This window comes from Mandrillus leucophaeus, unplaced genomic scaffold, assembly GCF_000951045.1.
Source record: "Mandrillus leucophaeus isolate KB7577 unplaced genomic scaffold, Mleu.le_1.0 Scaffold216, whole genome shotgun sequence".
Classification (NCBI taxonomy): Eukaryota; Metazoa; Chordata; class Mammalia; order Primates; family Cercopithecidae; genus Mandrillus; species Mandrillus leucophaeus.
Window position 1 is genome coordinate 2,091,595 of NW_012102210.1, and position 14,457 is coordinate 2,106,051.

A 14,457-nucleotide genomic window follows, 5' to 3' on the forward strand; every position below is an offset into this window, starting at 1 on the left:
TACAGGTTTCCCTCCTCCAAATACCTGCCCCAGAGCTACTTTGTCACCTAGTATTCTGCAAGTGAGTCCTATGTAATTTAAAGTCCACATTCTTTATGGTGGTGTGCCATAGCCAGAACACATCTTAACCATCAGCACTGCAAACTGTTTTTAAAAACAAGGGCTCTCGAATGTTCTACTTCCCTTCCAATTAAACTCTCACTGGTACAGAAGGCAATTATCTCCCATGACAAGCCATCAGTACTTCTAAAATGATATTTTCTGTTTTCAAAAATTTACAAATACTTTAAAGTTCAAATAAAGATCCATTGTCACTGTTCTGTTCTAATGGGTAACTACACACGGAGAGCTCAATGGTTGGCTAACTTCATACACACACGTGCATACATACACACACATGGGCAAGTAAGCACCTCAACCTGACAAAGCCTTTCCTATCTCCTCAAACAACTGTCCTAATCTCAAGATAATTTTTCCTCCTCTGCATGCACACTCATGCGCACACACATACACACACACACACACACACCCCTATAAAGAAGAACAACTTAGGTGGCCATAAGACCTACAAAATTCTTTTCATTTACAAAATTTTAACTTTTCTGCGTCTTGGATTATGGATTCATTTCTCTGTTGAGATCCTAAACAAGAGGGAATAAGAAAAATGCCTCATTCCCAATCATTGAGTAGCCTAACAATAATGAATTAAATTTTCTGGTAGTCCTCATTACCTGTTGAATGTGCTTCCCAGCCTATATTTCTGATCCACTTCATTATCAATGACCAGAGAAAAGAATAAACCAAACTTCATTGGGATAGAAGAATAAAATGTATCAGTTACCTAGAAAATATGCTACATATTTATTGTTTTAACAAGATATTTTTAAAAATTTGGTCATCCTTCTTCGCTTTTATTAATACTATATGAATGCATCCCTTCTGGATAATTCTTTGCAAACCACTAAACAAGACAGATAAACACACATGATATTCACAAGAAGACATTTGTGAACAGATTTCTGGAGGAGACTAATCACTTTCCAACGAAATACTTTCCCAGAGTCATTCACCCCGCCAAAAAAAAAACAGCTGAAAGGTGTGTGTGTGTCATGGTTAGGAGGCCGGGACTAGAGGACATAAGGAATGTAATTATCTAGTTGAAAAGTTAACTTACCTTCTTTTTTGAAGACAGGGTCTCATTTTGTCACCCCAGTGGAAGTGCAGTTGGGTGCGACCATAGCTTACTGCAGCCTCCATCTCCTGGGTTCAAAGTGATCCTCCTGCCTCAGCCTTCCAAGGAGCTGGGACTACAGACATGTGCCACTACGCCCAGGTAATATTTTTTTTGGTTTTTTTTTTTTTTTTAGAGACAGGGTTGTCCAGGCTAACCTAATCCTGTGCAGGCTAACCTGCCTTATTTCTTTTGGGTAACTATTATCAGCTGAAATTCTGCCTTGGATTATCTCTCAGAGATTTTTACTTTTCTGTAGTTTGTTATCATTACATTACTCCTTTAGCCTAGGAAGACATTCAGACCATGGCCTCGTGGAATGGATTTTTAAAAACAGCCACAAAATTCTTTGACATTCATCCTATCAAGAGATAGGTGTCTATGACCCCTTCCCTTGACTATAGCTGTCTTGCAACTGCTTTGACCACTATAACACAACTTCCAAGGCTAGGTCAAAGAAAGTGATCAAGCTTCCACATTGTGCTTGGAGCCCATAAGAAGTTCAACCATACTGGGGATACTTCCATGCTGTGAGGAAAAGTCACGTGTAAGCACTTAAGTCAGCACTTCTAGTCTTCAAGCCATCCCAACAAAGGTGCCAGAGTTGTGAAGGAAGGGGCCCCCAAATTATTCCAGCTCTCAAGCCTAAGCCCCTCTCAGCATTAAAGTCATCCCAGCTGATACTCCAGACATCTTGGGGACAGAGTCAAGTGTGTGCCCTTACCAAATTCCTGACCCACAGATTTTATAAGCCTAATAAAATCGTTGGTGTTTTTAGCTACTAAGTTTTATGATAATTTGTTATGCAGAAATAGTAACTGGAACATTATATATCCAGATTTAAGTCAAATGCACCTTATTATTAAACCTGGAATATCTCACACAGCTATATGAGATTTCTCATCCTTCTAAATTCTAACATTTTATCTCTATTTCTTCCATGGCACTTAACATTTTCTACCTTGTATTCCTATTATTTATGTATATTTTTCTTTTCTTTTTTTTTTTTTTTTTTGAGACAGAGTCTTGCTCTGTCACGCAGGCTAGAGTGCAGTGGTGTGATCTCAGCTCACTGCAACTCTGCCTCCCAGGTTCAGGTGATTCTCCTGCCTCAGCCTCCCAAGTAGCTGGGATTATAGGTGCCCACCACCACACCCAGCTAATTTTTGTATCTGTAGTAGAGAAGGGGTTTCACCATCTTGTCCAGACTGGTCTCAAACTCCTAACCTCATGATCCACCTGCCTCAGCCTCCCAAAGTGCTGGGATTACAGGCATGAGCCACTGCACCCATTCTATTTTTCATTAGAAAACAAAGTTCCTGTGTTTCTGAATTGAATAACATAATGCCTACCATAGTATTTTACATATTATAAATACTCAATACATATTTCATGAATGAGTGAGTGAGCTAATCAAGATTAGGTGAGAAAGAGACATTAATGCTACAAAGGAAAAGAAATATATAGCAGACAAAAGGAAGAAATAAAATAGTTATTGAAAGGATAAAAACAAACAACATGCATTTGTTTTTATTTTGGAAATGTGCTGAAAGAATTCACAATGGATCAATATACTTGACTCTACAAAATATTAAATTTAAAAAAAAATTTTAGAAAAAAAAAAACAGACTAGGGAAATATTAACCTCCTGAAACAAAATAAGAGTCTCTATTGTAAAAAGAGTTCAAACCTTTTATGGAAAAAAACAAGTTCCCAATACTATACATGATAGAAACTCACACAAGGAAAGGCAAACATATAAACAATAGACAGGGAAAGGACAAGGAAAAACAGCAATGACATGTTAGGACAGTGGAATCCCAATCCTGCATAGTTCAAAATATTATTAAAACACTCATAAATCTTCATATATTCCAGCATGATCCTTTAGTAACAGAACTGAAAGCTGATGGAAACCTTAATTTACATGCAGTAAAATTTACATTTGTGTATACATTTCTATGAGTTTTGACAAACGCATAGAGTTGTGCAATCACCACCCTAATCAAGATACTAAACAGTTGCATTTACCCATAATATTCCATTTATACAATATTCTAGAAAAGCCAAAACAATGGAGGTGGAGAACACAGATTAGTGGTTGCCAGAGATTATAAATGAAAGGAAGGTTTAACTACAAAGAGTAGTATAAAAAAATTTTAGAAGGTGATAGAATTATTCTCTGCATCCTGTTTGCAGTAGTGGTTATATGAGTCTATACACGTTTTAAAATTCATATACACCAAAGAAAAGTGAACTTTACTATATGTAATTTAAATTTAAAAAATTTAACAGACGGATTCTTGCTCTGTCACCCAGGCTGGACTACACCGGTGCAATCACAGCTCACTGCAGCCTCAAACTCCTGGGCTCAAGCCATCCTCCTTCCTCAGCCTCCTGAGTAGCTGGGACTACCGGCTTGTGCCACCACACCCAGCTAATTTTTTTTTTTTTTTTTTTTTTTTTTTTTTTGTAGAGACAAAATCTCACTATGTTACCCAGACTAATCTCAAACTCCTGGCCTCAAGTGATCTTCCCACCTCAGCCTCCAAAGTGCTGGGATTACAGACATCAGCCACCAAGTACAGCTTATAATTAAAATTAAAAAAAAAAAAAAAAAAAAAAAAAAAACCACTTCAGGGTTACTTGCTAAAACTTCTTCTCAAGATGTAGAAGGATGTGAGAAAACACAAGTAAGCTAGATTTCGCTCTCTTCTAGATCATCCTTAGGCCTACTGCTTTAGCCATCCTGAACATTTTGAATATTTCTTCTTCTTTGCTTATTTTTATTTCTCTATATTTCAATTCTCTTAGCATTATTTTGATGGCGTTTTCATGCCCAGTAAAGAAAACATCTGGCAGAGGACAAGACTAAAGCACTTGCTGTGAGCACAGCAATCCTAGGAATTCTCAACTGGGTTTCTCCAGGGCCAGGAAGAAATCCAGGCTAGACTGCACATCACAGGGATTGTTGGAGGGCTCCAGATCCAACCTCAAACTTGGCTTCACTACATTCTGCACACGTGGCAGGGGTCTAGGGTTGCTGAAAAGAAACTACAGCCACCAGTAAACTCAATCGTTCATACCAAGAAGTATCAGAACAGAGGAAGATGACAAAATACTGAGCTCAATGTATAGCTTAACCACGTAACTGAGAAACACAATCACCAGACGCATGAAATTATTTGAAGAGACTCTAGAAAGGCCAAGAGCCCAAAATTAAATTTCTTTTCTTTAATTTCTTTTTTCTAATCTTTGTTTTTGTATTTTGCACCTGCCACTTCAAGACCAAAATCAAATTTCTAAGAATAAAATTAAAAGATGCATTTAAGTCTCACTAATTTCTATGGTTTAGATTGCTTATGAGAACAGATATAGGGTTTGGTTTCTCACTGACATTAAAGCCATCACTGAAAATATAGCTTTAAAAAAAAACTATTTCTTAACATTGAAATCTGAAAATAATAAGGAAAATCTTTTAAAGTCATGTATATAAATTCCCTTTCCAAAGCTCATACTGTCCAAAATAAGTTTATTTAAAAATACTCACAGAGAAATGTAGTTGCAATTGTTCAATAAGAAAATGGAGTTGTGAACAATTGGTACCGCCACCCACCGTGCCCAGAGATGGGGTTTCACCAGGTGTGAGCCACTGCACCTGGCCAAGTTCCTTTTTACCCTAAAGAACAGAAACCAAACTGCCATACTGTCTTTAAACTAGATTTTAAAAATATTGCTTTCTGTGGGGAGCCAAAAAACAAATTAAATGAACAAAAAATAAATAAAGTAGATTTAAGGAATAAACTATTTCTCTTCTCTCACCCCAACTCAATATCAGTAAAGAGACACTGATCTTTTAAATTTAATGGTCATATAATATATGTGTGCTTTTTCATTGAAGTCAGGTTCAAAATATTTCAGAAGCATATGTAATACAAATAATTTTTTAAGGCAAGCAGAAAAAAATGTTTAAAAATGAGATCCCACATTACCCCCAGACCATTCATTTACACAAAAGAGTAAGAAGCAAAAATTGGTACAAACATACAACTATCAAAATCAAGAAGAAAAGAGAAAAGAAAGTAAATCCAGGAACACCAGACCAACTTCTTTGACAACAAAGACCACACTCTGTGCATGTTTTGCATAATATCTAGCATACAAGAGGCTTCAACAATACTTCTTTTGCATAGTGGTGAATACATGGACTACACGAACTCAGTCAATAGTACTGTGCCAGATCTAAGTCAAAAGATGTTCCACGCCATACATTAAAGAGTAAATTTTGCTGTAGTGAAGACTTAACCAAAGAAAGTAAAGGTTTGAAAGGACCATGGTGACAACTAATCTTACCCATTTACTCAAGGAATAATGCCTAGGAGCCTTCAATATCTTTTATAGGCAATTAGTTCACTTCCTTAAATCAGTTGCATAACCCATATAGTCTGGCAAAGGCAAGTTAGAATTGTAAAAGTAAATAAATCCTTCCCCTTGTTAAAGGGCTCACACAGAATGATTACATTATAAATGTTATTTAGTCCCACAAAGCCTAAAGCAAACTAATCAAAATAAGAAATACAGATCTTCTCTCCTGTACAAATCAATTCCATAATAAGTGAAATCCAGAAAAAAATTTCAAAAGGAAAACAAGAAAACAGTTGACAATTAACAAAGAACTTTTTGAGGATTTTTTTTTTTAATCACTTCAAACTAAAGTCACAGTTCCAGAATAAGATATACACAGTATTTTGGAAGCACACAGGAAGAAGATCAACACAGAAAATGGAATACGATAAAATGGAGGGGTTTTCTACTGCTCTAAAGATGGCTCTATTTCCCATGGCAGAACCCACATGTATGTCCACTAAATGCTTTCAATCTACTACCATGTTAAAAACAAAATGACAACAAATGCAATATGAGAACCTAAAAGATTTGTTGAAAATAAACTTAACTTAAAATTCACTACAGTAGCCCCCCTATCTCTTATCCACAGAAGGTTTGTTCCAAGTTCCCCCATATATCCCTGAAACCATGGATAGTACCATGCCCTATATAACTGTATATACCTATGATAAAGTTTAATTTATAAACTAAGCACAGGAAGAGATTAACCACAATAAATAATAATAAATGATAAAATAGAACAATTATAACCATATGCCAGTATCACTACTCTTGCACTTTGGAGCCATTACTAAGTAAAATAAGGGCTGCTTGAACACAAGCAGTCAATACTGCCACAGTAAATCTGATAACCAAGAGGTTACTAAGTGACTAACAGGTGGATAGGACAGGGAGCATATACAGCATGGATACGCTGGACCAAGGGATGATTCTGTCCCAGGTGGAACTGAACAGGGGATTTCATCACACTACTCCAAATGGTGAACAACTTGAAGTTTATTAATTGTTTATTTCTGGAATTTTCCATTTAATATTTTTGAACTACAGTTGACTCTGGATAACTGAAACCATTAAAAGTGAAACCATAAATAAGTGTGGACTACTGTACAATACTAACAGTAAAACGGACAATTTTGAAACTCCTCCTCAGATTCGCTAAATGATTGACCTTGTATATTCTCTTATTTTTCTGCAGCTTCCCAGGTATATTGGAAGAAAGACAGAAGACTGAGAGACATCTAGCTAGACCCCATTTTAAATGAAACTATACAATTGTTTCCTAGATCCAAAGGCAACACATCAATGTACAAGTTTTTTTAAGTAATTCTATTTGAGGCCAAAATAATAGAGTATAGGTTTTCTTTTCCTGAGTAACAAACTGCTATAAATTTAGCAACTTAAAGCCACACGCAATTATCATCTCAGAGTTAACTCATGGATCAGGGGTTTAGAATGCCTGTATTACTATTGGGTCTGCATCCTTTGTTCAGAGTCTCACCAGGCTGAAATCATGGTGTCAATCATTGCTGGGGTCTCTCTCACTTGGAACCCAGGGTCCTCTTTTAAGCTTATTAAGGTTGTTGGCAGAATTCAGTTCCTTGTGATTGTAGGACCGAAGTCCCCATTTTCTTGTTGGCTGTCAGGCGGGGATCATTTGTAGCAACTCAAGGCTGCCTACAGTTTCCTGCCATGTGGCCTTCTCCCAAAATGGCACTTTGTTTCTTCAAGACCAACAATAGAGTATCTGCTGGAGCACTGAATCTTTCTAACATCTTCTATCTCTGACCTCCTGGCCCTCTTTTAAAGGATCTCCTCTGATTAGATCAAGCCCACCCTCTCAAGAAGAGGTGATTTTATTGGATGTACATGCAAGGGGGCAAGAATCCTGGAGGACATTTTAGAATTCTGTTTACCACATGCAATTAAAGAAAAAGAGCTTCCTAGTGATAAAGTTCTATCTAAAGACCTTTCGATTTTAGACCACATGCAATTAAAGAAAAAGAGCTTCCTAATGATAAAGTTCTATATAAAACCTTGCATACAGAAGAATGCACAAGCCACATATGCTTCAGAGGATCCTCAAACAGTATTTTTTGTGTTTTATCTTTTAATAAAATTGAACAACAAACAGTTTGAGATTATAATCTCAGATAAATTATTAGAGCTTAATTTACTCATTCAAGTTTAATTAGGGTAGAACCAGTTAGTGATGTTTTGGCTGGTATATCCCAAAAAGAAGCCAATGTACCAACCTGGCTCCACAGTATCAAGGACAAAGTTCACCCATGGATCACTCACTGCAGCACCTCAGGACACATTGGGTAGAAGAATAAAAAGAGGGATGCTCACCAAGAAAAAGCAGTCACCTACATAATTTCTAGAAGAGCCCAGACCAACTATCAATATTAAGTAAGACTTTCAAGTCTGTTTTCTCAGTACAATTCTAAAGAAGCATACTTAGAAATGTTTGAAAAAAGAAGTTACCATGATACAGGAGGAATATAAGAACAAGAACAAATTCTTTAAAGCCAAAACTGTGACTGTTGGACTAAAAAATAATAATAAAGTCCTAAATAGCAGCAATGACAAAGCTAAAAACTGAATTAATAAATTAGAAGGCAAACACACAGGGAAAATGATGAAAAGATTGTGAAGAAAAAGCAAGAGACGTGGAAGATACTTATCCTTCTAGGCTATATGATAGCAGGTTATGGCAGAGACTAGCTTAGCTATTCATCAAGCCTATTTCTTCTTTCTCCTGATCACACAGCTAGAGTATATTTCTGACCCTCCTTTGCAGTGATTGGCCTCTGGCCAATGTAATATTGGCAGAAGTGAGACGTGCCACTTATAAGCTTCATCCCTAAAAAACCTCCAGGCATTACTTACTTTCTTTCCCCTTCTGTGGTACCCTTGAAAGCCACAAGGTGGAAGAGTCCTAGATCTCTTGAAAGTCACCCACCAGGGACATGCATTTTGGTCTTTATATAAGCAAAACATAAAATTTCTATTATGAGATTTTAGAGTTTGTTACAGCAGGGAACATTATTTAAGGAATACAGAAACAGGTGTTGGAAATATGGTGTTACCCCCCAAAAAAAATCTAAAATAAAAGACATGGGTTTAGTAGTCAGGCAGTGGGCAGTAAGAACATATATTTAACAAGTTAAAAGGCTGAAAAGCCCTATAATACTGTGGCAAAACAACTAGTAAAATTGGAACCTATAATAAGTGAATAGGCATATCACCACTTCCCTATTGGGCCTACTGCATTATAAGTAAATAAAGAGTGAGAGTTATAGTGTACACTGGTATTTACTTTCTGCTTTTGGCAAGGTATTGCATAAAAACGATAAGCTCAGAAAAGTATTAGATCATTTGCAGACTGAAATTATAGGGAACAGAAGTAGTCCCAGAAACTTAGGCCTCACAGGGTTAAAAGGGGAATATATACAGATCTTAAACAGTATGAGAAAAAACAAATAGTAAAGGCTTATGCAATAAAGTCCCAGGAAGGCTTTTAGTTCAACAAAGTGACTCAACTCTGAGGCAGAGATGTCAGATTCAAGCATGATCTTACCACCCACTGTTTCACGTCACCTCAATGTAAGGCCATCAAACTGAGAAAGAAGCATGAAGCAAGGGCTATGCTCCCCAACCTCCACTACTTCCCCAAAGAGAGGAGAAGAAAAACAAAATCATTCTTGAAAATTATATTTAGGGAAGAACAGTGGGTATGGTGTCCTCACAGAACCTATTGGAAAGAAAAAGATGAGATGCCTACATTTTGAGGGAATGATAATGTCAAAAAAACACAAATTTGGACTAAATATTAATAAATGTTTGTTCAGAACATTAAACTAACTCTCAGGCAAAAAGCAAAAAGCAGGCAGTAAAAGACATATATAAATGTAAATGTAGACACAATTGCAGATACAGATATATAGATATAGAGAGAGAAAGAGAAGTATGCCTTCTAAGGAATGTATATTTCCCAGCATCTACTTCAGAAGTATATATTTAAAATATATATATAATATATTAAAAATAAAAAATATATAAAGTGTATATATACACATATAAAGTATATATATACACACATATAAAGTATATACATACACACACACATATAAACGAGTAAAAGCCAGTGTGCAGCTAGGAGCTCAAGAGAACAATGAGCAAAGGAGTTCCTTTCCAAGGTCTAAGCAAGGAAATTCCCCTACTACCAGAGCAGAGGAACTTCCCAGGGCCTGCCTAAGTAGATTTATATGATTTGTTATGAAGCAGAGAATATTGTTCGTCTCCCATTCTTCCCTTTTCTAAATAAAAGGTTTTGTTATAATTATTTTATTCTAGCTTCTTCATTGTATATTGGGGGTGGAAGGAGACACCAGTACACACAACTTGCAATTTTAGTTGAGTAGTTACCAGCTCATGAAGAGCCATGGCTGAATCTTATGGAGAGGGTTGAGCATCCCTGGAAGATACTAGATTTTGAGATGGATGTAATGACTACATGGGCCATTGGACTGTTGCCCCCTAGGGAAGGAGTGTGTTCTATGTATGAGAGAAAGAATGAAAAGATATTTGATCACCAGAAGGTAGACTGTGCCAGATACTATTATTCATCAAACCTATATCCTCCTTCTGTTAGAGAATGAGTGAGATTACATTTTCCAGCCTCACTTGCAGGTAGGTATGGCTATATAATTAAGTTCAGACCAACAGAATATGGGTAGAAGTGACGTGTGGCATCCATGCCTGGCCCTTAAAGACCCTCCCACATGCAACACTCTTTGGTCTTTCTCCTTCTAAAGCAATCTTCAAAGCCATCTTAAAGATGGAAGAGCCATACAATGGGAGGATTCTAAGTCCTTAAATCACCATTGCAAAGAAAACCATCATAAACCAGAAACACTGTTTTGGGCTTGAGGCAGTGAGAAATAAACCGCTTCCTCTCCCTCTTATCTGGGAATTCAAACATTTATTGAACACCTAGTATATACAAAGTACATGGTATTTTCTCTCTCCTATCTTCCTTACGTTCTAGGTACTACAAAAGATTTTTTAATGTGTTAACATATCTTTATTCAAGCATCCTGAGATGAAAAATGTTATAGGAGAAATAAAGATTTCTCAGTTAATTAAAAGTCCTGGATTTACAAAAGATTTCTTCATCATTTCTTTATATGACAAAAATAGAGCAAACAGCTAATAGTTTACACAGATTGAGTATCATAGTAGACAAATTCATTTCAACCCAACCTGAATTCTAATGCAGGATCTCACCTTTACAAGTTGTTTGAACTTGAGCAAGTTACTTCCCTCTTCTTGGTCTTAATTTCTTCAGATAATTGAGGAATGAGCCCAGTTAGCCTCACATTAAATAAAGTAATATTCTTCATGGCTTCCTCTTTCATCAAAAGGGAAGTAAATTAATTTCTCAAGCAGAGGCTCAGAAAAAGCAATTTTTAAAAAGGCAGCTTTCATAGAGGCTTTGTACTATACTCTCCTATATTTTAAAAGCTTAGGAGAAACTGAGCAAACCACAATAAAGACTTATCTCAGAAGATAGCTTCATTCCTGTATTCAAAATATGTACCCAGCAATGCAAAGGTATATTGTCACTGATTAATTTTGTTTCTTCACCACTATAAACAATGAAATCACACAATTATCTCTGTCAGGTTTATCATCTACTTTTAAACTCTGCACTTTGTGAAGTATAACACTGACAAAATTTAAAGGAAGAAAGGGAAAATATCTGTATTCCCTGAGGAAACGGTAACTGGAGAATCTCTTTTGGAGGATCAAATAGATATTATGGATCAAATAGACATCTGAATAGATTATCAAGGCTAGTCAAGACCTAAAATATGATTTGAAATATAATCTATTCCTTCATTCCTCACAGAATGATAAAAACTGCAAATGATCTATTCAAGAACACTATTGTTTACAGAACCAAAAAGTACTTTCCATAAACAACTGATTCTTGTATTTGTTGCTGTAGGCTACATCATCAGGTATACTAAAAATTTTTCATAAAATCAATGTGACAAATTTCAAGTGAGCAAATACCATTGTAAAACATTACTGACCTTTCATTCATAATTTAAAAAAAGAAATTTAGATGTTCCTTGTGACTTTGGTGACTTAGGGATGAAAATGTTTTAACAAATGTAAATACTGGTAACATATTTATTAATATACAAGCTGTTAATAAATCCTTTTCTTTGATCATAAGTCAAAGCATTTCCCAATAGGCCTTTTTTCACTGACACCTATTAATATCAGAAATATGCATATATAACATGCTATCTTGCTTACGTAGTAAATAATCAACCAAGACACATGTGGTACAATTTAGGTCATTAACTAGAAGGAGAACTTTAAAATATCTTGAGCTTCAAATTACATGCAAAGTCAAGGGAAGTATACAAACAATAGAAAAAATTCTTCATAATCTCAATGTAAACCATTACAACTGACCAATATTTACTGAACATCTACAGAGCAAAACAATATAATTGTCTATTGCTCTGTTAAAAAAAAAGAAAACATTTTTAATCACGTGTTCCCATAAATATGAAGGACTTCCCTAAAATGATAAGAAACAACTAGACACTTGGCAAAGAGAAACTTGTGTTTAACTCAATACTGATAAGCCACTGGCCAACCTATCATAAACCCAAGACCTACTTGCTTCATGGCAGTCTCTCCAATTTTGTCTGAATGTTTGCGGATGCTCTCCAGAAAGTCTTTGAGATCGGACATAGAAACATCTTTTATTTCTTCTCGAAGCTTGGGGATGTTGTCCACCATCACCTTGCAGAATCGATAGTGGCTTACTTGAGGCAGGTAGGTATGCTCTAGATGTTCCAGAGTTTTCAGTGCAGGATAATGCCTACAAAAAGAATTGATCACCTTTAGCTCACTCAGTTTTCTTTAGGGTTAGGCAAAATGTCTAGCCTGAATTGGTTTTCACTGTGCAAAATCCAGCATTAAGTTTTAATGAGAACATCGGTGAAAAGAATCTCAAATTATTAAAAATTAATACATACTTTAAAAGACTGGGAAATTATAATCAAAAAAGATTTTATCCAAAGAATGCATAAGACTTAAAATAGCTACCAATAAAATTAATGACATAAGAGAAATAAAAGGGGCCAGGCATGGTGGATCAGGCCTGTAATCCCAGCACTTTGGGAGGCCAAGACAGGTGGATCACTTGAGGCCGGGAGTTTGAGATTAGCCAGGTCAACACGGTGAAACCCCATCTCTACTAAAAATACAAAAATTAGCTGGGCATGGTGGTGCAAGCCTGTAATCTCAGCTACTTAGGAAGCTGAGGCACGAGAATCACTTGAACCCCGGAGGCGGAGGTTTCAGTGAGCCGAGATCACGCTACTGCACTCCAGCCTAGACGACGAAGTGAGACTCAGTCTTAAAAAAAGAGAAATAAAAGGAAATGAAGAATCATCATCTCAATGCCAAAAAAAATTCATCCTATAAAATGAAGTATCCAAGGCTAGACTTCCAACTATGGCACACAGAAAAGCTTGGCAAATCTTCTAACCAAAGAAAACAAATGTAAACTATCCAAAACAACTATTTCAGGGTTCTGGAAACTAAACAAAAGAGAACAACAAGTCAAGAAGTGTTTATTCATAATAACTGCTCAACAGCGGGACTCTGTAGCTTTCTTGCCTGGAGCTACTTCCATCACTCTCCCCTTCTAATTCCTCCACCCCTGTTCATTGGCCATGGCTAGTCATGAAAATCAGCAGCTTTCCTGAGATGAGGGGCTGACATAATTTGGAGCAGAGGGCAAAAAACTCATATTGAGAGATGCTGTTAGTGAAAGTAGCGAACTCAGTAAAAATAAATAAATAAATAAATAAATAAGAAAAGTCTCCAGCTCTACTGGTCAAAAGTTACAATTTGGGTTGGGGCAAACAACAGACCAAAGGACTAACCAGAAATTTAACAGGTAAACCATAGAAATAAAAGACCCACAGAAGGGCTTGATAAACTCTCTGCAAGTTGCTAGCTGGCTGAGAGGCTATGCACACCTGCAGGCGACATCTAAAAGGGTCTAAGCAATCCACACATCCCTGGCTGACTAGGAGGCTGTAGACAGGCACATGAGAAAACTAAGAAGGTAGGTAAAAGTTTAAGCTGACTTTAAAACTGCTTTTAATGTAGTCCCTAACCCACATACAAACTCATTACCAAAGACTGGAAACCTTACTCAAGTTTTTTGAGCATAACCTCTAACCAATCATTAGCTGATGACTATTTAAACATCAAAGTGAAATATGATACCTTTCCAGACAAAGAAAGACAGAAAATTCCTTGCTAGCAGACCTGCCTTACAAGAAATACTAAAGGAAGCCTGAAAGGAAATGACAGCAGATGGTAACTTGAATTCACAGAAAGAAACGAAGAACATGGGAAATAGTAAATACATGCTAAATATGAAAGATGAATAAAAATATTTTTTCTCTTTTCTTAACCTCTCTAAAAGATAAAATTTTTTAAAGCAATGGTTATAACACTGTATCAATGGGTTTACAAAATGTATAAGTGTAATATATCTAATAATAACAGCACCAAAGAGTAGGAAAGAAATGGAGCTAATTGAAGCAAAACTACTACTATATATTATACCAAATTTATATCAGCAATGACCTCCAGTAGACTGTGATAAGATGCATATTATAATCCATAGAGCAACCTCTAAAAAAGATCAAAAATATATAGCATTTGAAAATCAACAAAAGAATTCAAATAGTACACTAAAAATATTTAACACA

The 14,457-nt window shown here is 36.1% G+C and overlaps 1 protein-coding gene across 1 annotated transcript in view; it reads right to left on the reverse strand.

The window, feature by feature from the left end:
• The window catches only part of EXOC6B (exocyst complex component 6B), a 705,989-nt gene that overhangs the window by 581,186 nt on the left and 110,346 nt on the right, over window positions 1–14,457 (reverse strand). Inside the window, exon 6 of the mRNA XM_011980671.1 lies at window positions 12,341–12,545. Coding sequence (XP_011836061.1) covers window positions 12,341–12,545 — 205 coding nt within the window. The remainder of the gene's footprint in view (window positions 1–12,340; window positions 12,546–14,457) is intronic.